The sequence below is a fragment of the Gopherus evgoodei genome, chromosome 4 (genome assembly GCF_007399415.2).
Source record: "Gopherus evgoodei ecotype Sinaloan lineage chromosome 4, rGopEvg1_v1.p, whole genome shotgun sequence".
Lineage (NCBI taxonomy): Eukaryota > Metazoa > Chordata > Testudines > Testudinidae > Gopherus > Gopherus evgoodei.
This window is the reverse complement of record NC_044325.1, coordinates 64,400,480-64,423,616: the sequence shown is the minus strand read 5'-3', so window position 1 is coordinate 64,423,616 and position 23,137 is coordinate 64,400,480. Positions and strand designations below refer to the sequence as shown.

Sequence of the window (23,137 nt, the reverse complement as noted above, 5' to 3'; positions counted from 1 at the left end):
TCCCCAGCCTGTAGCATGGGATTCTGCCGTTCTAAGTGCAGGACTCTGCACTTGTCCTTGTAGGACCTCAGATTTCTTTTGGCCCAATCCTCTAATTTGTCTAGGTCACTCTGGACCCTATCCCTACCTTCCAGTATATCTACCTCTCCCCTGAGCTTAGTGTCATCAGCAAACTTGTGAGGGTGCAATCCATCCCATCATCCAGATCATTAAAGAAGAGGTTGAACAAAAACAGCCCTAGGACAGACCCTTGGGGCACTCTACTTGATACTGGCTGCCAACTAGACATTGAGCCATTGATAAGACTGAGCCTACGGGAGACCATAAAATCATTCTTTGTTATTGTTACTGTTCTAATAGTGCTTTAAAATATTTGATGGGTGAAGTGACCAACTCTATTCTGTACCATGAGCAAGTGTGCTGCACATCAGTGCTAATTTTCAGAACAGTAATTTATTCAAAAGGTTCAGTTTGATCTGAACCAGTTTTTCAAAACTGCCACTTAATCAAAAAATCCAAAACCAATTGTTTGCCCAGATGTACTCTAGAGCCCAGAGCTTGTGACTCTGACGTAGAATTGTGTAATTTTTCCCTTGCTTGTTTAGTGGGAACTCATCTCTTATAAATTAAGTGTTTCAGAGCCTCACATTTTGAGCACTAGAATAGAAAGAGTGCAATTCCATTATCCATAAAGTCACTCCTCTGGGACTAAATGTATTTAGAATCTTCCACTTTCTATCTTTGTCATTGTTTGTTCTGGATGATTTTTCTGAGCACAGAGCTTCCTACTTCAGACTCCAAGACCTTATCAGCACTGGAAGGTAAACTGTTTGCTACAGTCGTGTACATACCCTTTGAAACAAATGGTTAGGTAACAGATATGCGACAGGGAGTTTGACACTGCAGGAGTAGTTTAGTAATTATTCACCCTAGTAAAGGCAAATGAACTCCCCTTATCCACAAAAGCTTCTACTCTTAAGCTACACTATTATAGACTGGGCCACAACTGACAATAATATTTGTATAACTCAATAGATTAATTTTAAGTCTTGACAGAGGAAATAGGTATGAATTGGATCCAAAAAAGTCTACTGTAGCAGCCACCACCTTCACACGCTAACTCTGATGTTTGAACTGTTGGGTAGAGTAAAAAAGGTTTCTGTACTTCCGTGTAGGTATTCAAGATTAATGTGAAAATAACTGGGGCTAGAAATGGTTGCCCAACACAGTACACACTTCCCTGTTTAGCTTGAAGTAGAACTCGCAAACTTATTGATAAATGGCTTTTCAACTCATTAAAACATTCCTAAAAATTCTCATTCTGGCAGAGACTAATTTTTTCTAAAAAAAGATGACTGTTTGGTTCTGTTTGTGTCCAATGCAACACTAAAATCTGCATCAAAAGGTTAACCCATTTTCAAAGTTTGCCTGTGAAAGACTGCTAATTTTAGAGGAGTCTAGCTTTAATCATATGTCCATTCCATGGACAACCTTCCCATTACAACAGTATTTTGTCTCAGTCAATTGTTAACATGACTTTGCCAATGAAAAAATAAGACTAATACTACATTCTACCTTCTTATTCTAATACAGATCACAATATCATCTTGCTTGGTGCTGAAATAATTCAAAACAGATTTAGCACTCATCTTTTCAGGATGCAAATCCCCAAAAGCTACGGTTTACTGTAAACCATCTCTCTGAAGTTTAAGAATAAGGCTGAACTAGAGCTATTTGCAAGGATCCCACTTTTCCAATTCAACTGGGATCAAATGAGTCAGTGATCTAGGTTATTCACTCTCAGACAGTGGTCCACTGAACGCAATCTATGGAATGCTTCCTGGAGGTCTGCAAATCTGTGTCAAAATTTTCACACTGATAGATATCTAACTTATGTCTTACAGAGAAAAAAAGCTGTGCACAGACTAGTGTACCTGAGCTAGCTTAAATCCAACCATAGCAGTGAGGATGGTATAATAGCACTACCTTCTGTTTGGGTAGTATAAGCCTAACACAGACTCTGGATAAGAACAGAGTGGGCGAGCAAACATTGAAGCCCGTGTTGCGCTACCTATGCTAGCCGCATTCAAGCTAGTGTGCATAGACTAGCCCTTGTACAACTTTTGCTGTGTAGATGTACTCTCAGATTTCAAGGACTGATGCTTGCTATTAGTTATAGCCCATTCCCAAGGCTGAGTTTCCTGAGATTTATTTGGCTTAACAAGCCCCAATCAACTCTTCACACTTTGAATGTCGGACTCATCTGGTACGTGTTTCCTTGTTGTGAATTCAGTAGATCAAATTTGCAGGAGACATCAAAATGGAAGGGTAGCAAACATGAAGAGAACCAAAATCCCAAATTACCTCAGTAGATGAAGGACAATTCAGTATTAACATAGCCTTTTCTTTGGGGTTGTTGAACTGTTAAAGACATAAAACAGGTGGGGACATAACCAAGACGCTGCACTCTTGTAATTAAAACAAGTTTCATTTGTTTGTGAATATATATTTAGCAAATCAGAAAGTAACAAAATGTCAGAGGGGAAAGTGTTATGAAGAATCAACTTCAAACTTTTCTGTGCCAAACTCTGTGGTCTGGTCGATTGGCATAGTGCTTAATTCAGTATGCACTTTATTTATGTAGTTCTCATTTGAAAGTTGTACACAGAAGACAAACTGAAGAACTCACACCCTGCACCTTTCTGATATGAACAACTACTTTTAAGAACAACATTCACGGCCCCCCAGATACTTGGCACCCACTCTCCTGTTTGTTCTTTTATTGAGCAAAGTATATAAAATACATTTAAAAGGTGCAAATGAACTACAAGTGAATGATCTGCAGATCAAAAAACAGTATCAAGTTCACTAGGCATCACCAAGACAATTAATAGCCTGTGACTCAGCAGTAACACAAACAATCCTTTTAGTCACAGAAGCAGCTGCAAAGAGGGTATCATGGAACAACTTTTGTGATAAGTATTTATAAAAGTTAGAGGTGACCTACAAAAGAAAATATGGGTTTGTATTTGTGTCCTTATTATAAGGTTTGAAATTTTTGTTTGTTTAAATCTTAGAAATATCAGGAACGTAGCACGGCTGCTACTCTGAAGTCTGGTCTTGTATTTTTCGGAGATATTTCTTGCATGGCTCAGACTGTATATTCACACTACAACCCTATGCAGCTTTCTGAAATCACTTCTAAAACCTCTTTTGGTTTAAAATAAGTTTCCACAAAGCATCAGGAAGGTTTTGTCCTGGGGACAACGAATATTTAGAAGGATCTCAACTCAGTTCACTGGTGCTAGAGCTTTAAGCAATCTGAACAAAAAAAATAACTCTGTCTCAATCAGATTCTCACTTGCATGGTTGACCTGATGCTATACCTATCAGTCCTCCACAGAATTTTATATAAAGACAAGACCTGAATTTAATGTAAACAGGCAAAATGAAAACCTTTAACTGTCTTTTGCACCTTCTATAGAAAAGAAGTCTGGCAGCAAAGTAGGGCTGTCAATCGCATTTAACTCATGCAATTAATTGCAAAAATTAACTGTGATTAATCGCACTTTTAAAATCGCACTGTTAAACAGAATACCAATTAAATTAAATATTTTTGGATGTTTTTCTACATTTTCATATATATTCATTTCAATTACAACAGAATACAAAGTACACACTGGTCACTATTTTTTATTACAAAAATTTGCATTGTAAAAATGATAAACAAAAGACAGTATTTTTCAATTCACCTCATACATGTACTGTAGTGCAGTCTCTTTATTGTGAAAGTGCAAACAGGTTTCTTTCTTACATAACTGCACTCAAAACAATGCAAAACTTGAGCATACAAGTCCACTCAGTCCTACTTCTTGTTCAGCCAGTCACTAAAACAAGTTTGTTCGCATTTACAGGAGATAATGCTGCCCACTTCTCAATTTCTGGTGACACTTTAAATAAGAACAGGCATTTGCATGGCACTTTTGTAGCTGGCATTGCAAGGTATTTACGTGCCAGATATGATAACATTCGTATACTCCTTCATGCTTCAGCCATCATTCCAGAGGACATGCTTCCATGCTGATGATGCTCGTTAAAAAATAACGTGTCAATTAAATTAGTGACTGAACTCCTTAGGGGAGAAGTGCACGTCTCCGGCTCTGTTTTACCCACATTCCGCCATACATTTCATGTTACAGTACTCTGACTCAGCATATATTGTTCATTTTACAAACACTTTCATTGCAGATTTGACAAAACACAAAGAAGGTACCAATGGGAGGTTTCTAAAGATAGCTACAGCATTCAACCCAAGGTTTAAGAATCTGAAGCGTCTTCCAAAATCTGAGAGGGATAAGATAGGGAGCATGCTTTCAGAAGTCTTAAAAAGAGCAACATTCCGATGCGGAAACTACAGAACCCGAACCACCAAAAAAGAAAATCAACCTTCTGCTGGTGGCATCAGACTCAGATGATGAAAATGAACATATCAGGTCACACTGCTTTGAATTGTTATCGAGCAGAACCAGTCATCAGCATGGACGCATGTCCTCTAGAATGGTGGTAAAAGCATGAAGGGACATACGAATCTTTAGTACATCTGACATGTAAATACCTTGCAATGCCAGCTACAATTGTGCCATGTGAACACCTGTTCTCACTTTAGGTGACATTGTGAACAAGAAGCAGGCAGTATTATCTTCTGCAAACAAACACACTTGTTTGAGCGATTAGCTGAACAAGAAAGAGGACTGAGTGGATTTGTAGGCTCTAATGTGTTACATTGGTTTTGAGTGGGGTTTGTTTTGTTTTTTTTTTAAAATCCTACATATGTAAAATATTTTATTTTTACTGCAAATATTTATAATCAAAAATATCAAGTAAGCCCTGTACACGTTGTATTCTGTGTTGTAACTGAAATCAATATATTTGAAAATGTAGAAAATATCCAAAACAAACAATAGAATACCATTTAAACAACAGTGTGATTAATCACAATTAATTTTAAGCACTTGACAGCCCATTAGCAAAGTGTTTTAGCTAAAAGTTTAGCATGTCTTGCTCCCATATCTGTCTCTAAGAACATTGGGGCAGTTGCAGAAAATTTCCAAAACTCACAATAAGTGGAAGATACAACTATGGAAGCTGTCATTTTGTGGGTCCTCATGCTGCAGATATTAGTGTTGAAGACTTGCTGAGGCTTTGGGGAAGCAATATTTTAAGCTTAACAATGTTTTTAAAGGTGTTTCAGAAAACTGCAACTGAGTTATGAACTCTAACTACACAGGGGTGCAATGTGAATAATTTCTGTAAGAAAACAAAAATCTGCACAGCATCGTAGGTGTGCATAGTGTTTTACAAACATTAGAGCCTAGAGAACCTCCTCCCCCCCATTTGTGTTAGGTATTTAAACAAAAATAGCCCCAGCTCCCAAGAGTTTATAATTGAAATGGTCAAGACTCAGTTGAGTGTAGAACACAGCTGCAGAGGGGAGGTAAGGTAGAGGGATAACAAGAATGACCAAATACAAGGTTGCATATATTAATTGGGATGCTTTTTTGAGAGAAGTGAACAAGAGATAACAGGTTACTTATCCCATTGCCATTAGGCCATTAACATGGGCAGAGATGGGTCTTGAAGTATTTGAGAGAGATCAAAGCAGTGGCTATGAAAGTTGATTTGGAGGAAGAAGCCCTTTGGTAGGGTTGGGCATATAACTGGTCAAAAAATAATTGGTTAATGAGTCAAACATTGATCAAATATGGTCAGTGCTGTCAAATATTTTAAATTACTAGTTTATTAGAAGAATAACAAAAAAGGTAAGATTTTATAGTCTCCAATGTACATAGCCATGGATAGACATTTATGCCTAATTACAAATTTACTTAACTGGGTTATTTAACTCAGAAAAATGGACTCAAGCAGTAACAGAAGGAAAAACAGAGCAGGGAGGGAAGGGTCTCTCCACTCCTCTTACTAGCACAGAACTTTTAATATGATCAGCAAGGTATGGCTGGGGACACAGGTGGGGCATGAGGATTATAAATGGGATATTTGTTGAGGGGGAGAACTGGGTGTTTATTTACATATAGTCATTTAATGCAGAGTTGTTTGCTTAATGAGGGTGGAAGAGTTAACAACTGTGATGCATTTGAGAAGGAAGAGCTTTAATGGCTGCGCCGCTTTTCTTGGTTTTGGGAAAGAGGTTTAATGAGGGTGGAAGAGTTAACAACTGTGATGCATTTGAGAAGGAAGAGCTTTAATGGCTGCGCCGCTTTTCTTGGTTTTGGGAAAGAGGTTTAGTGACTGAATCCTTCTCTCCTCCGCTTCCTTCTGAGTTAATTTCTGTGCATCTAGTCAGTTTAGATCAAATTTTAAACTCTCAGGAGCAGGGATGACCACCTTTAAAAGGTGGTTTATCAAGCACATGTACACTGAAGGCTTGGTATTCAAATAAATAACATATCTTTGAGAAAATTCCAGATAACCAAGATGCTCAACTTTCTATTAGTTTGCCTCCCCCCACCCCCACAACAGCACGCAGCAAGCCATCAAGACATTTAAGTAGGCTTGCTAACAAACAGTACCATAATGAAATCAAAAAGGTAGGCCACCATCAACATCAGGGCATTCTTCCTGGAATATCTGATGCTCTCCAAATACTTGACTGGCTTGTCAAACTTACCGTTTGGTATCATTTTTTAAGATGTTTGACTTTTGTTAACACTGATTTTTACACACATTTTAAAACATTGTCTGCTGCTCTCCAAATATGTAACTGCTTTATACACATTTAATACATAAATTTAAAAAACTGCTTTATTTTAACATGTTCATTTTAGGTCAGTAGAAAGAAGACTCCGATTTATCAGGTGGGAAGATCTATGTACAAAATCTTATTACATTAACCATCATAACTAACTTGGATTATCACAAGCTGAATGGCAGAAAGTACCTACCTAAGAGTCCCATTCTCTCCTTTGTCTAGGCTGGTGAACCGACTGTACAGACGTGTGATCTGACTGTGGGAAACTGGAGGGGAAAAGGAAGTTAGATAAGTCAGTTAAACAATAACCCCATACCCAGATTGGTTCATTGCAGATGACTTGTTCAGTGTAAACAGACAGATGAAAACACTAGAGCACTGGTAAATTTGTCAGTCTGAGGCCACGTCCAGACTAGGTATTAAAATCGATTTTAGATACGCAACTTCAGCTACGGGAATAAAGTAGCTGAAGTTGAATTTCTAAAATCGAGGTACTCACCAGTCTGGACGGCACGGCATCGATGTCCGCGGCTCTCCATGTCGATTCCGGAACTCCGTTCGGGTTGATGGAGTTCCGGAATCGATGTAAGCGTGCTCGGGGATCGATACACCGCGTCCAGACTAGACACGATATATCGATCCCCGAGCAATCGATTTTAACCCGCCGATGCCGCGGGTTAGTCTGGACGTGGGCTGAGTTGCGCTGCCCCTTCCCACCTCCCCCAATAGCAGGGAATAAGTCTGGGGTTCTCCCATGAAATCAAAAGAGTAGAGGCCAGTGCTGTACATCTAGTAAGGGGCTTAGTTACTTTTGTTAAAGACCACAGGGCTACCAGTGAGAAGTTTTCAACTCTGGCAATCAGCTATCATTACATTTTTAGCCTTGAAAATGTAAACTAAGCAAAGATCAACCCCAATATGCCCATCCCTAAATTGTCAGAATCCACAATCAAAAGCCTTTCATGCCCCAAAGGTCAGTTCTGTTCACTGCATCAACCCCTTCCCAAATCCCCACTCAGGTTTGGAGAGTGGAAGTTTACGTTTTTATAAAATTACATTGATACAGATTAGACTTGTAATTTGCTTTCAAATTCACATTCTAAATTCATACAGTGTGAATATCCTTCAATTGTATTTTCCATATTGCCAAACTAACAAACCAAAGCTCTTATCTCTTCCATATTTCTGATGAGCAAAACATTTTACAATCTGGCTTACAGATAGGATAGTTCCTCTGGAAAGCTAGCTGGGCATGCAAGGGAATAAAGGCAGCGAAGAATGCATTAAATCTACTTTCCTCCCGAAAAAGTCTGCCTGAATCTGAATGCAACTAGTTTCCAGGGTTCCTTGCTGTACTTGGACTCATTCAAATTAAATAAAAGAGACCACGCAAAGGAGCTAAGTTTTGAGAGAGCAGAACAAAGCTTTCAGATCAGAAAGTTTAAGGGAGCCCATATGCAGACAAGACAAACATTGCATACCGAACAAGTCTACAATTAGTGGTAGAAATGCCAAATTCAAAACAAACTATTCAAATCAACCCAGGTACTGTAGGCAGCAACTGATATGGTGCTGCCAAAAGATATTATCTAACATCTTACAAAGACTCTACTGAGGGAGTACTTCTGTGGATTCTGGAGTCCTGATCCCCCAAGTCAACAGGCAGGACTGCACTGGCAGTACAGCTCAGACCTTGTTAGGTGTTTCAGATGTGTACTAATTTAATACACACCTAGAGAAGGAGTTTCCTAAATCCTTGTGTTTAGTCTACAGCCCTCTACAAGACTTAGTTATAAAAGTGCTATTAAGGACAACTGTACACTACAATTAAATGGACTTAAGTTACGTTGATGTACAGCCACCACAATAATTAAATTGGTTTTACACATCCATGCTACACTCCTTGTGTCAGCAGTGTGCTGTAAAGATAAGATCTTTTCCTGTAGCCATATTATATGGCTGAAGGCCTTTGTCTGCAGCCATATTAGGAGAGCAGCAGCCATTAGCCAAGAAGCAGAAAAATCCCATCCTCACATTCTGTCTAAAACACATTCAAACAATGTAATATTGACTGTTAAGAAGGCGATCCTGTCCTAATAGCACCAAACATCACCAGATAAGGAAACATATCTTAAGATGATTAAAGAAAATTTAGTTTGATAGCATTCTGTCTGGCAAGAAATCACTTATCAATAGTTGAGATTGGGAAATCCTCGTTTCTTTACTGTTTTGCCTTTAGGGTCTCCACTTCTCTATTGTGGATCTGTATGATCTTGGTCTGGTTCTTCGACTGTTTCTGTCTGTTACATAATTAATTTTGCTAGGTGTAAATCAATTATGGTGGTGGAGTATGACTGGTTTAAGGATTGTTTTATAGTTATGTTAGGATTGGTTTAACAGTTCTTTACCAATCATTTTACTAAAATATTGCTAAATGTATAGCTAAGCAGGACTCAAGTTTCACTATATAAACTGGGGTCCAAGGAGACCAGCAGATGAAACAGAAGAAATACTCACCTCTAGACTGACATGCAGCAACCAGAATCCAGATGAGACTGGCCTTGCCTGGCTAACAGGGAAAGTCTGCCTGCATGATCAGGATTGGTGAGCACAGAATTGCATGCTTAGCATGTGTATTTAGCTTGATAATTGTTAATAGAGGATAAGGATATTACTGTGTAAGGCTCTTTCACTGGTAAAAGGTCCTGAAATCTGCAAAGAGTACACCTTGAGCCCTAGGAACTGGATAAAAGGTGGGCATTCCTAGAGCAGGGGTGGGCAACCTGCAGACCACACACAGTCTATCAGGGTAATCCGCTGGCAGGCCACGAGATAGTTTACGCTGACCATCCACAGGCACGGCTGCCTGCAGCTCCCAAAGGCCACAGTTCCCCGTTCCCAGCCAATGGGAACTGTGGGAAGCAGGAGCCAGCACATCCCTGCAGCCCATGCTGCTTCCCGCAGCCCCCATTGGTCAGGAACAGCAAACCACAGGCACGCCTACAGATGGTCAGCGTAAACAAACTCTTGTGGCCCACCAGCAGATTACCCTGATGGGCTGCAGGTTACCCACCACTATCCTAGAGTGTGCAAGTAACAGAATTTTGTTCTGGTAACAGTGCGTTCTCACCAAGAGCACTTGCACTGATTTAACTGCCTGTGTGGGGCATTGTGGGATGGTTTTTGAAAGGCAGCAACAGTTGCTGTAGGCAATGCAGTGTCCACCCTGCAATTGCATCGACCTAACCACATCAACTTAAAGGCATCTTGGAGGTGGAGTTAAGTCAGTGTAGTAAGCTAGTTACATTGATGGGAGCTACATTTTATTGTAGACTAGTGATACTCAGATCTCAGTGGCTTAGGAGCCAAATTAACAAACATTACCCAAGAGAGCCATAGTAGTATCAATCCATTTTTTCCATTTACCATTGTTTTTATATACATCTTATTCCCACAGCAAAGTGACTGACCAAGTATTCTACAATTGGTCAACAACATTGTAAAAGCATCCTGACTGGTTAACTGTTTTATTATCATGTGCTGCAAAAAGCTTCAGGAGACACATTAGAGATACTTACGGCTCCCAAGCCTCAGTCTGAGTATCACTGGTGCAGACGCATATGTCAGCCTGACTCTGTAGCATAGACCAGGCCTTAGTGTGCTATTTAGTACCATGCCAACTCAGCTGTTTCAACAGCTGATAAATAGGGTTTATTAATAACAAATGTTTAATTCCTACCTGAATAGGTTGCACAGCAGGTATCAAGTCTGTATGATTGGGACACAATAACTCAATTCTTTTATCAGGCTTGCGCTTTCATGGAGTTATTTGTTTAAACTCTGCTATTCCCTTCTCTAGGATTGGTTGCCAACAGCAGTTTGCTCCATGTTTCCTTGACAACCTTGTGTCTTAGCATGGGTTGGGCAATATAACAATTCCAAATAACGCAAGCACATAGCAAATTAGCTCTGGTGTTTCAAATATTGAAGTTCATTGTATTATAGATGCAGCTGATAGGTCCCAGAGCTTTAAATAATTTACCAGATGCATACATTTGAGGAGTAAAGTGATGGGGAAAGAGGGATGCACTACCATCTAAGTCCAGGCCACTGTCCAGAATTAGAAGCCACTAGAAAGGAAGAAGGTGCCAGGATTTCTACTCAGGCACCATCTTTTGGATCACCTTCCAACTAGGAGAAGTTTGATAAATTTGAAAACTTTGTCCTTGCTTCTAGCTGGGTTAGAGAGGGCATTGTCTTCTCCCCACTGAGAATCTCATGACTGCTGCAAAGGGGAAGCAAGTCAGGCCTCTGCTAATATGTTCCTCCCCAACTTATCTTTCTGGCCCTCCCCCACAGAAGTGTCAACTTTCTGAGTTCCTGGAGGGGGCCTGACCCCCTGCTCCACCCTAGGCCCCACCCCTTCCCAAGTTCCCACCCCCACCCACCCTCTTCCCATTCCTGCTCCTCCCCTTCCCCATCAGCACCTCCTGCATACCACTAAATAGCTGATCCCCAATGGGTGGGAGGCACTGTGTGGAGAAGGTGAGTAGCTGATGAGCAGGTGGGTGCTGAGCACCCACTATTTCCCCTCCCCCATGGGTGCTCCAGGGCTGGAGCACCCATGCAGCAGACACCTATGTTTAAGGGTGCGAGTATCATGGAGGTCATGGATTCTGTGACTTCTGCAGTGGCCAGCTCAGGCAGCCCCATGACCAGCCACACCATCACATCCCACTGCCCCCCCAGCAGCAGGAGTTTGGATGTGAGAGGGGGCTCAGGGATGGGGCACAGGAGGGGGTGAGGACTCTGGGAGATGCTTACTTCAGGGGGCTTTCCCTAAAGTGATGACATGTCCCTCCCTCAGTTCCTAGCTCCACCTGCTGCCTCTGCCTGCAGGTACTGCCCCTGCAGCTCCCATTGGCTGCTAAATCATCTGGCAGAGCCAGCCCACCTACAGGGAGCCTGCCAGCATCAGCAGGGGTCCTGGGCCACGCACCGCTGCCCACCATCTCCCAGCACGAGCAGGGTCCTGCCCCCCCCTCCCCTCCCATTTTAGTCAGGGGTATAAAGTACAAGTTATGGACTGGTCACAGGGATGTTAATTTTTGTTTACTTCCTGTGACCTATCCATAACTTCTAATATTTTTAGTAAAAGAATCCTACCTATGCTCCCCCATAAAAATCTGCAGTGCTCAACTCTGCTGTCCTCAGCATTCTTGAATGGCAGTTAACAATGACAAGATTCTTGACATTCAGTACTATCCACAAAATGCTGAAAAACAACAGTGAAACTGATTCGAGATGTGTTAAAATCAAAGTAAAATTAGCTTTACAAGCAGCATCAGCGGTGGTCCTTGAGCAATCTGCAGCCTCAGGAAGATAACATTTCCTACTTTAGACATCCCTATTCTTAAAATTTTAGTGCTTTGGGGTGGAAACTGTCTTCTTTTTTCCAACAAACACTTACGGTGCTCCAGGGTATGCTGTCACTTGAGTACGTTTACATTTGTTTCATGTTTTGAAAGTCCCTTGCAATTAAGAATCCACTTGAACTTTTCCATTAAAATTTAAATTTTACACATCTACAAACTCTTGCACTCTCTTCAGGGAAGTCTCCCCCCCCTCTCCACCCACTTGTAGCCAGCAAACTGCTTTTAAACACCCTGATTGGGACTACAATAAACGTAAGTGCACCAAAAGGATTAATATTTCTGCGTCCCATGTTTTTAAGAGCCTTATAGAACAGATGTATTGTTATCAAACAAAAGTGCATTTTGAGAAAGTATGTTTTCTGTGTAATAGATATTCAGTTGAAATGTTTCCCCAATTAGTTCTCTTTTGTGAGCTTGTGCGTATATGCCTAACTTGCTCTGTAATCCCCTCCCACTGCACATAGACACAAAGGAAGGGGACAGATCAGTAGTAATCTCTGATTAGTCATGAAACAAGATAATTATACGATCAAAAAATTCAAAGAGACAGGTCACAGGCAGGGCAACAGATATTCTATGACAGAGGTTATACTGTAAGTGTTTAGGTGCATTACTTCAGCACAAGGGGAAAAAGGGTGTGACCTAATAGTTCAAGTACTTTAACATTCCTATGTCTATTCGAGGATCTGTAAAAAACAAATGTCAACAACCAACATTTTCCAAACCAGGCATCATTCCAGACCTCTCCCCTATTTCTTACACTGGCTAATGAAATTTGCACTTCAGGGGGGTTCTTAAGATGAAACAAAGTTCCAAGCAAATTTCCAAGTTGATCACCATGAACTAATGGGGAAGAGGAAAACAGCAGTACTGTAAAATGCCATGTAAGATCTTAGCATGGTACTACCACTACCTTGGACTAAGGAATTCAGGGAGCAAAAGTTCAGAAGTTACTGTGGTTACACAAGAATCTACTGATGATTACTTGTCAGATGGCTGGGTTTTAAGGGACATTTAACCTGTTTTCCTTCCTGAAAGCCTTAACTATACAGGTACAGCAGACTTACTATTATGCACAGAATGAATATCAGACTGTCAGCACAGACTAAGTACGAAACAATCCAAACCTTGAACCTAAATTTTAAATTCAACATGTGAGGAAATAAAAAACTGCCACAGAGATATTTTTTTATCCACTCCAGGTACAAAAGCTAATATGGAGTATTGTGTAGCTAAATTAACACCATCAGCTGTGGGTTTGCACTGCCTCTGAAGGGTCTACTTTCAGTGGTGGGAAAGACACCCACAACTGAGAGAACTCCACAGGCAAATATCCACCAACAGACAATGTTTAAACCAAATCCACTTACTTCTTCCTATCCAACAGAAACTGGAGAAAAGACAGGTTTCAGAGTAGCAGCCATGTTAGTCTGTATCCACAAAAACAGGAGTACTTGTTGCACCTTAGAGACTAACAAATGTATTGGAGCATTAGCTTTTGTGGGCTACAGCCCACTTCATCAGATGCACAGACTGGAACATACAGCAAGAAGATATTTATACACACAGGGAACATAAAAAGGTGGAAGTAGCCATACCAACTATAAGAGGCCAATCAATTGAGATGAGCTATAAAAAAAAGAAACTTTTGAAGTGATAATCAAGATGACCCAGAGAAGGCGTAAGGATACTTAACATGGGGAAATAGCTGAGAGTGCTGGTTTGAAACTGTCTTCGGGACACCACTAACTTCCTGAGGAAACTACAATCCATCGGTGATCTTCCAGAAGACACCATCCTGGCCACTATGGATGTAGAAGCTCCCTACACCAACATTCCACACAAAGATGGACTACAAGCATGAGGAATAGTATCTCTGATAATATCACTCTCACAGACTTTGGGAGACAGACCAGTCCTCGCTTACAGACAGCTCCCCAACCTGAAGCAAATACCAGCAACCACACACCATACAACAAACACTAACCCAGAAACCTATCCTTGCAACAAAGCCTGATGCCAGCTCTGTTCACATATCTCTTCAAGTGACACCATCACAGGACCTAATCACATCAGCCATACCATCAGGGGCTCGTTCACCTGCACATCTACCAACATGATATGCCATCATGTGTCAGCAATGCCCTTCTGCCATGTACATTGGCCAAACCGGATAGTCTCTAAGCAAAATAATAAATGGACACAAATCTGACATCAGGAATCATAATATTAAAAAACCAGTAGGAGAACACTTCAACCTCTCTAACCACTCAGTGACAGACCTGAAGGTGGCAATTTTACTACAAGTAAACTTCAAAAACAGACTCCAAAGAGAGACTGCTGAACTTGAATTAATATGCAATTTAGATACAATTAACTTCGGTTTGAACAGAGACTGGGAATGGCTGGGTCATTACACTAATTGAATCTATTTCCCCATGTTAAGTATCTTCACACCTTCTATGGGTCATCTCGATTATCACTTCAAAAGTTTTTTCTCCTGCTGATGATAGCTCATCTCAATTGATTGGCCTCTTACAGTTAGTATGACTACTTCCACCTTTTCATGTTCTCTATATTTATATATCTTCTTGCTTTATGTTCCAGTCTGTGCATCTGATGAAGTGGACTATAGCCCACAAAGCTAATGCTCAAATACATTTGTTAGTCTCTAAGGTGCCACAAGTACTCCTGTTCTTTTTTTGGAGAAAATACAGTTTAGTAAAATGGAGACAGACGAGTATACAGTCCTCAGAGTGATTAACAGTGTTACCATTTCTCAAGTTGGACATTTAGTCACAACATGCTGTTCTGCTTTAGCTGGGTTCACTTTAAGAACTATTTAGCAGAGTAAGTATCAGCAGCACCAAGCTTTTAAAAGTTGGTAGATGTTACAGAACCTTGAGAATGACCCATATTCACAGCAATACTAACAGTGCTTTTCCACCAAACTTTGTTCCGGGTACTTTATGGTTGCTTTTTAACTGCCCTTTACTTGTCTAGACATTTACAGAGGTGGAAAGCAAGAGTAAGGTGCTAACCAAATGGTGGAATTTTCCATCCAGTGTGCAAACTACAGAAGGTAGAGCAGAATCAAGCTCCTAGTCTATAATTAAAGACCAGAAAAATGAAAGATTACTAAAAAATGTAATAGCCTGTAACAGTCCATATAGATATGAATCAATGTAAATTAATTTCACTGACAGGAGAGTTTTGTTTTATAAATCCTTAAATAAAACTTAAATCCTAAAGATAGACATTAACATTTTAACTTAGACCACAAAAAACAATCTGAAATTTAAGTTGCAAACCACAAATATAAGTCTCACATTAAAAAAAAGTTAAAATGAAGCATTTAAGGGTAAGCAGGGCAGGAACTCTTAGCACCGGTTCTGTCACTTTAAAGTCAGTCTCTACACATTCTAAATGTTTATAAACCAGGCCCATTGCTTACTAATAATTCTCCAATATTAGCTGAAATATTAACAACAGTATAATGCACCAAGTGCCAGGGGCCTGTTGGAGAATCATTCCCAAATATTTGCTAGTGGTACTGGGACCAGCTAACATTTGGAATATCTAGAGGCTGACAGTTTAAGTTAAACCTTTGCTTGCTTTTAAGTTTTGCTCTTTTTAGTAAGAGATGTGTGAATACACATGCAATGATACGCTCGGCAGAGCAATTTCCGGCTGACATTGTGCAGGGGGCTGCATGATAAGCTGGTAGTAAAGATAAACGGCAGTTGATGAATCCAACGAGCATGGAAACTGTCTACGTGCTCAATCTACTTGTGACAGTGTACCCCATAAGGCTTTATGGAAATATGTTTATGAATGTATATATGACATAACTGGAATATGTTTTATGCTACATATGCCATGTAACATATCTCTGTAAAGGTTATGATCTATTGAATCTATTCATTCTACTTGTATGCATGTGTCATTATTGTATTTGAAGTTATGAATATTGGCTGTGTACTTGCTTTATTTCTAAGTAGCCTTAGTAAACCTTTTGGTCAGTTTCTTGAGAAAGGAATGTGCAAATTAAGTGCCCAGTCCAGAAACACTTAAAGGACAATATCATGTTGGGTCTGTGCTGGAGCAGACTGGCATGTCTGGCTCAACAAGACAGGGTGCTGGAGTCCCAAGCTGGCAAGGAAAGCAGTGGCAGAAGTAGTCTTGGCAAATCAGTTGGCAGCCCCAAGGGGATTTCTGTAATCCAACCTGTCACACTACTTGTATCAGGAATATGTAGGTGGTGGAAATGCATCTTTCTGGAAGATGCTGGGAGAGAGACAATATTCTCATAGAGGCAAAACACAAGAGGTAGGGAAACGTTTAATTTGGAAAGATCTTAGTTCTCTGCAGGGGCTGAAGCAGCAAGACAATACCTTGAAAAAGACAAATGAAATCCTGGAAGTCAAAAAAAAAAAAAGTGATTTCTTAATTCTAGGGAAGGTGGCTGCAGTGAATGACTGAAGTTCCCAGAGTTGCAACCATCATGTCTAGTCCACAAAACACCCAATTTTACCAAGGCAGTTTCATTTACTAATCCATGGACAATTAGTGACACCACTCATATTTTGCCCAGATTCTGTATTTATGGAAAGGCAATGGTTCAACAACTAGAGGATGAGGTAGGCTAAACAGAGTAGTTTTACTACAACAGTTCTTAAAATGGTCCATCTGCATTCACAGTATAAGGATTTGCAAACTTTTCTGTTGTTGACCACATCCTCAAGTCTCATGGATCATCTCTCTCGCATATATGGTGTTTTCAGCCTCCTTCTTCTGCAATCGTAACATCCCTAATGCAACTATGCAATCACTTCAATGGCAAAGTAATACTAGGAAGCCATTTTTGGTATTTTTAGCCTTTTTAAATAAGTTTAGTAGCTGGAAACAATGAAAACCAGAAACATGCAATAAGCCAGCTCTCCAATGACTACCAGAAAGTACCCTATCAATTTGTATTTTGGCAAATACAAAAGTAGACTGACTGTGGTCTTCTCCCTTCACATCTCAGGCAATGCCAAAGCAAAAGCTAACTGCATCTTCTAATGGCCATAGTAACAGCTCCTGCGCTTCCTCCCTATAGCACTATTGCAGGGGACAGTGAGTGTTGTATTCCGGATATTTGCTCAATAGCAATAGGCCACTGGGGACACTTGCCTTAGGTTGGTGCAGTCCCTATTCAGCACTTACATGTTACCTGAGCTACAGCAGAGAATCAGAGATTTGTACCCAACTCCCTGACAGTCTCTGCTTTCTATTATGCTATGCAGATCTCTGCCATAGCAGAGAATCTGTCTTGGCGGTTTAGGCCTATTAGGTTAGGAATTCTGTTAGCACTAGGAGTTAAACAATGGCTGGTACTAGCACAATTTTACCTATGAGGCAGGTAGGACCTTTGCAGACAAAAGGAGGCTTCTCAGCACACGTAACTGATTTTGACAAGAAGTGCTACAGTGCTTCCACCCTGTGTGTTCCTCGTTTACGAGCACCAAATAATGGTGGCAGTGGGGTGCAGGTCGGGGGGTGTAAAGACCTCTGATCCCCTACAGCAAAATCCCATAATCTTATAGCGATAGTCGGCCCCTTTTGCTGGGATGGCATCCCCCATCATGACGGGTTCACATGGGCCAGTGAATCACATCCCTCCTCCCCACGAGAGACTTGTTCCCGGGACGGAGGGAATGACCAGGGCGGGAAGGGGCCTAGTCATGCACAGAGCACCTGTCCACAGGCGAGCCAGCGGTCCCCGCCTGGCCGGAGCGGGAAGGGATCGAGCCCCGGGCGGCTCAGCCAAGGGGCTAGCTGTATGCTGGAGCGGGGGACTGACTGGGTCTTCCCCGGCACCCAGAAGCTGCTGTGCCCAGCCGTGGAGAGCCAGAGGCGATGAGGCAATCTCCGCACTGCCCCTGGGAACAAGCCTCCAGCCCGGCAGACTGGACCGCACTGCGATCGCAGCATGGAAGCGGCGCTCGGCATCTCAATGGCCCCGACCCCCGGGCCTGGGCTCAGGTGACCACCAGCTCGAGTCTCCGCCAGCCGCGTCGCCCCGCCCGCCAGCCCCGGCGGTGGGGCAGAGACCGGCCGCCCGCGCCCGTCCCGGCTCGCCCAGCCCAAGCCCGCAAAGCCCGGGCCGGCAGCCCGCTACTCACAGCCCGTCTCCTTCTTGATCTCCTCGATCTCCTCGTCCCGCAGCAGCGAGGATGCTCGCGAGCCCATCTCCGGCCGCAGGGGAGCGGGGCAGGGACAGCCGCGGACCGCACAGAGAATGGGGGGAAAGGCAACGGTGGGCTCGGCCAATCAGCGGCTCCCGGACGCTGCGGCCCGACACCGATACAGCTGAACGCCTGTAAGCGAGAAGGGGAGCGGAGAGAGCCCGGCGCTTCCTCTTATCAACCCCGGCCGCGGGGGTGGAGCGCCCCTGCGGCCCTACGCCGTAACCCCGCCCCGCAACTCCTCACCTCTCGCAGAGAGCTCATCAGCGCCTGCGCGGAGCGGCCCCTGTCTTCCCTCCCGCAACGGTCACACTTAGGGCTGTTCAACGTCATCACGAGTGGCCCTAAAGGCGCGGCTCGTGGAAACTACTACTCCGAGCATTCAGCGTGGCGCGTAGTACTGATTGCTGACTGCCAGGTGCCGCATTGTACCCTGGGAGTTATAGTCCCGAACACGACTCTTGTGCCGAGCTAGGCGCAGGGAGTTTGTATGGTCTGAGGTGCCCGCCGCTCTGCCCGCGCTATATAGTAGCGAGTCGCTTCGTGCGGGCGTAGAGGACTTGGTAGTGGGGAGGGAACTTGGGGAGCTGCTCCTGTGGGGTCCGGGCCCCTGGTGTGATTCCTTGCCCCATGCAGTGACCTTAGTGGTGACCTGTTTATTCCCAGGGCTGTCTCTGGGCTCCCCCTGCCCTGCGGGGCCCAGTGCGAGCCCATCCCCACTGCCCTGCACCTGCGTGCGGGCTGAAGGGCTCCCGACTCGCGCTCTCACTCCAACTGCGTGAGCTGCGACTCGAGGTCACTCCCAAGGGCGGCGTTGAGGTCACAAAAGCAGCCCCAGCGTGGGGCGAGTTAGTGCGCTGCACAATAGGGAGGGAGCACTGGTTGGCAGAGAGGAGGATTTGATCTGGCAAACCATTAGAGGTGTTGGTAAAGGTTGGGAACGGCTGCTAAGCTGGTTGGTCCCTGTATAACTGCTTCTCTGCACCTAATGGTGCACTGTATTTACTTTTTAGTGAATGAGTCTACTTAATCTTAGTTGTTAACAGTTCCCATTAGGAAAGAAACTCGTGGTCTGTTCAGCAAAATTTCTGGCATTGTTATACTTTTAATAACTTCAATCCTGTAGTATGTAAAGGATCTTCAGATTTTGGCATTTATGCTCCATTTGACAGGGAAGCTTGCAATGCTGGTTTTTAGAGCTAAATGTAATTTATTTTACTACCATTGCCCCATGTATGCAGTTGGTTGACAAATGTGGTGCCTGTATGTGTATAGGTATATGAATTATTATATGAGTGCTTTCCTCCTCAATCTGCAGCTTTATTTTACTGGATGCTGAATGTCACCGCTGGAGAGCATTAAAATGAATCTGGCTCTATCTTTTCATTTTTCTTCTTGGATTATCCTGCAGAGGTCCTAAGAAAAACAAATATTTTAACAGAGGAGTTCCCCTTTTCATTTCCTACTCTGCTGAGAACCAGACTATTTGGGGAGCTCGTTTGGGGATATACCAACATGGATCCAAGCAGCGATTACCAGTTCCTCAATGAGATTCTGGGAAAAGCTGTGAAAATCACCTTGAAATGTGGTGTCTTCCAGGGAATATTGCAGCATGTGGATTCCAGCAGAAGTATCATTCTGAGCAGAGGTTTAACTCTTGTTCTGTACTTGTCACCTAAATTAATATAGTTCTTCAAATGCTGGGAAGGGAGGGAGGAGTTCAGGAAGATGTATTTACATATCCTGAACTGGATAGGATAGGGGCTCACTGGCATGCTATATCATATGTTGGAAGGGTATGTGGGCTGGAACTTCATATCCCATATTGGAAAGAGAACATTGTTTTCCACACAAGAAAGAATAGATTAATGTGATAGTTATACAATTTTTGATGTGCCAAGACTGAACTGAGTGTTTGTTCCATTCCATTCTCTGGTCTTTTCTGGGACTATTTAGACTGAGTAGATGGAGAGCATTGCTTGCCCAAATTCTGAATGTAGTGAACAAATCTGAGAGGCTGTTTATTTTAAAAGATATCTGAGATTTTAAGTGAAATAGAGTCATAATCTTCCTTCATGATTTATCTTGAAGGAGATAAATCTGCATGTAGTCTTCATTTCGGGAGAGTAGGAACAGGAGAGGGTTCTGATGTACTTATGCCTTGCTCAGCAATAATTATGTGTAACTGGAATCTGTGCCACTCAAATTACTCAATAGCTGACTTTCACTGATAATTCCAGAATAATTAATCTTCAGCCATTAAGAAACTAAATAGAACTAGGCTGCTCAGTCTTTCATGTAGACTGCACCTACTGCTGATTGTACCAGGCACAGACTAACCTTCCATTGATTTCAGAGGGGCATTGTTGTACTCATGCAATGAAAAACAAGCAGCAGAAGAGTGAACACTCTTACCTAATGTAACATTACAAAGGAAATGGGCCCAACTGTGCTCTCAGCTTTGGGATTGCAAAAGAATAATTGAGTCCAGAATTTGCCTCGTTATGTCCACCAGACATTTGCATACAACACTCTCATTGTTTTTTGTATCAGTTTTACTCAATACAGTCATTTGAATTTGTTGATTTAGTGCTTTTGCCAATTGTCATTAGGGAGGACAGTTCTCTGGCCTTATTTGGTGTGTAATCAGTTCTTGCCTTGACTTTTATTGCAGAGCTCAATGTTTCTGATTATTTATCTACCTATCTTTTTTTAATTATTTCAGTGAAGAACTTGGAAACAGGCAGAAGCATGGCAGGTGTGAAGATGTTTTTTGCTTATGAAATTGTGAATGGTGAGAACTTTCTTTGTTCTGCAAGGGTGAGGTTCATGGGTATTACCACATGTTTAGTGCTTTTGTTTTTCTTTTCTAATGATGGGCCCTATTCAGGCCTTCTTATTTGGATAAAAGTCCCATTTTAGTCGTCGAGAGTTTCGGCTAAGTAACTCCTAAGTAAGGAGAGGAAAGATGCCCTAGTGGTAAGGGCCCTAGTCTAGGACTTGGGCAATCTGACTTCAAGTCCCGGCTGTGATGAGCAAGTCACTAACCTATCTGTGCCTCAGTTTCCCCATCTGTAAAATGGGGATAATAGTACCACTTTTCCTCAAAGGGATGTTGTGAGAATAGATGCATTAAACATTGTGATGTGCTCAGATGCTACAGTAATCAGGGAGGGCCATGTAAGTATCTTAGGCTTTGTCTACACTAGCACTTTTGTCTGCAAAACTCTTGTAGGTGAAAAAAACAAAATTGAAAAAGATTCAGTGAGAAGTCTCTTGTTTAGATTTTCACTTTCCCCTGGAGCGTTTAAGCCAAACACAATAGAATTGTGTTAAAAATGAAACTGACTATAACAAATGAAACCGACTATAATAAAACTTTATAATCCAAGTGTTAAGTAAATAAAAATTGAAAACATTTTAAAGGGACTTATTAAGATATAATAATTTGAACAGTACATGAGAACTCTCTCTCCAATATTTCATTAAACTGTGCATTCTGTAAAATGCATACAAAATAGCTGATGTTTTCCTGTCTTTCAAAGATTTAATAGTAGATGTTATAAAGAGGTCTCTTATTACTATGATTTAAAGGGACACAGTCAACTTAAAAATCATTCTTCTGTCTGAAAATGTATTTAAAATAATAGATAAAACCTAAGACTACTATAGCTGAGAGGTCAGGGGAAAAATATTTTCTGTTCCTCTTTCTCTGCTCCCACACAGCTTATTTACTTCGTGCATATAACAGCACTTAGCATATAATCAATTTTGCTCTTTTCCCTATATAATGAGTCAGTTTCCCCATTTGTTTGTTTTGGGCCTATCACATAGCAATATAGGTGAGAAGAACACTTAAAAAAATAGAAACATTTGATTATGCAACGATAAAATCAGCAGGGAAGTAGTATCCAAAACTGCAAAAATTATAAAATGGGGATAGTAGTACTTGATCATCAATCTCAAAGGGCATTGTTATGATTAGTTAATGTTTATAAAGTTCTTGAACATATAAAGTGCTATATGGGGCTGATTCAAAGCCCGTTACAGTCAATGTAAAGATGGCCATTACTTCATGGATCAGATTCTTCAATTTAAACTACTTTAATGCTTTTTTAAAAAAAAGATAATATTTTAAGTTGATGGTCTCCCCTTAAGTATTTTTATAAAGTATGCTACGTTACGTTGGTTAGTATACTGTGCCACGTTATACTGATTAATATGCTCTGAAGTACTATCTGAATTAATTAAAACTAGGCAAATTAAATGATCAAAGTACGTTTTGAGATTTATTAGCCTTGTGTTTATGTCTTGTTTCCATGAATTAATGAACTAAGTGAACACCTTGTGGAAAGATTGTGTTGGGGTGATCACTATTACCTCTGCTCGTCTACTTCCCCAGATTCAAAAAGACACAGGAGTCAGAGCACTCCAGTCTCAGACAGAAGAATTTTTCTGATGAAACAAACTGTCTAAGATAACTTTATTTTGAAGCCACTCCCACAAATAAATAACTCATGTGCAGTATGCTACTCTGAGGCCTTTTTAAAGCTTCATTGGGGATTGTCATTGTGAATTTTTAGAAATGTCCCTAGTGTAGACCGGCCTATCTGTGTACTGCCGACACTCACAGTTTTGCATTGGGGGCAAGGAGATGGAAGGCGGCTCTGAGTGATCTATGTACTGTACATCCTTGCCTCCTCCTT

General features: G+C 41.6%; 2 protein-coding genes across 8 annotated transcripts in view; one reads left to right on the top strand and one right to left on the bottom strand.

Moving 5' to 3' along the window:
* Nucleotides 1-18,585, bottom strand: part of CHP1 (calcineurin like EF-hand protein 1) — a 39,109-nt gene extending 20,524 nt beyond the window's left edge. The window contains exons 1-2 of one of the 2 annotated variants that reach the window (XM_030559510.1): nucleotides 18,369-18,585; nucleotides 6,960-7,032 (exon numbers count right to left, since the gene is read on the bottom strand). In XM_030559510.1, coding sequence (XP_030415370.1) covers nucleotides 6,960-7,032; nucleotides 18,369-18,435 — 140 coding nt within the window. In that variant the 5' untranslated portion in view covers nucleotides 18,436-18,585. The remainder of the gene's footprint in view (nucleotides 1-6,959; nucleotides 7,033-18,368) is intronic. The other variant, XM_030559509.1, reaches the window with a different exon arrangement.
* Nucleotides 18,586-18,757: 172 nt separating this feature from the next.
* EXD1 (exonuclease 3'-5' domain containing 1) overlaps nucleotides 18,758-23,137 on the top strand; it is a 47,982-nt gene continuing 43,602 nt past the window's right edge. The window contains exons 1-3 of one of the 6 annotated variants that reach the window (XM_030559502.1): nucleotides 18,758-18,849; nucleotides 19,750-20,079; nucleotides 21,157-21,225. In XM_030559502.1, coding sequence (XP_030415362.1) covers nucleotides 19,947-20,079; nucleotides 21,157-21,225 — 202 coding nt within the window. In that variant the 5' untranslated portion in view covers nucleotides 18,758-18,849; nucleotides 19,750-19,946. Of the gene's footprint in view, nucleotides 18,850-18,871; nucleotides 20,080-21,156; nucleotides 21,226-23,137 lie in introns of those variants that run through there. The other 5 variants (XM_030559503.1, XM_030559504.1, XM_030559506.1 and 2 more) reach the window with 5 other exon arrangements.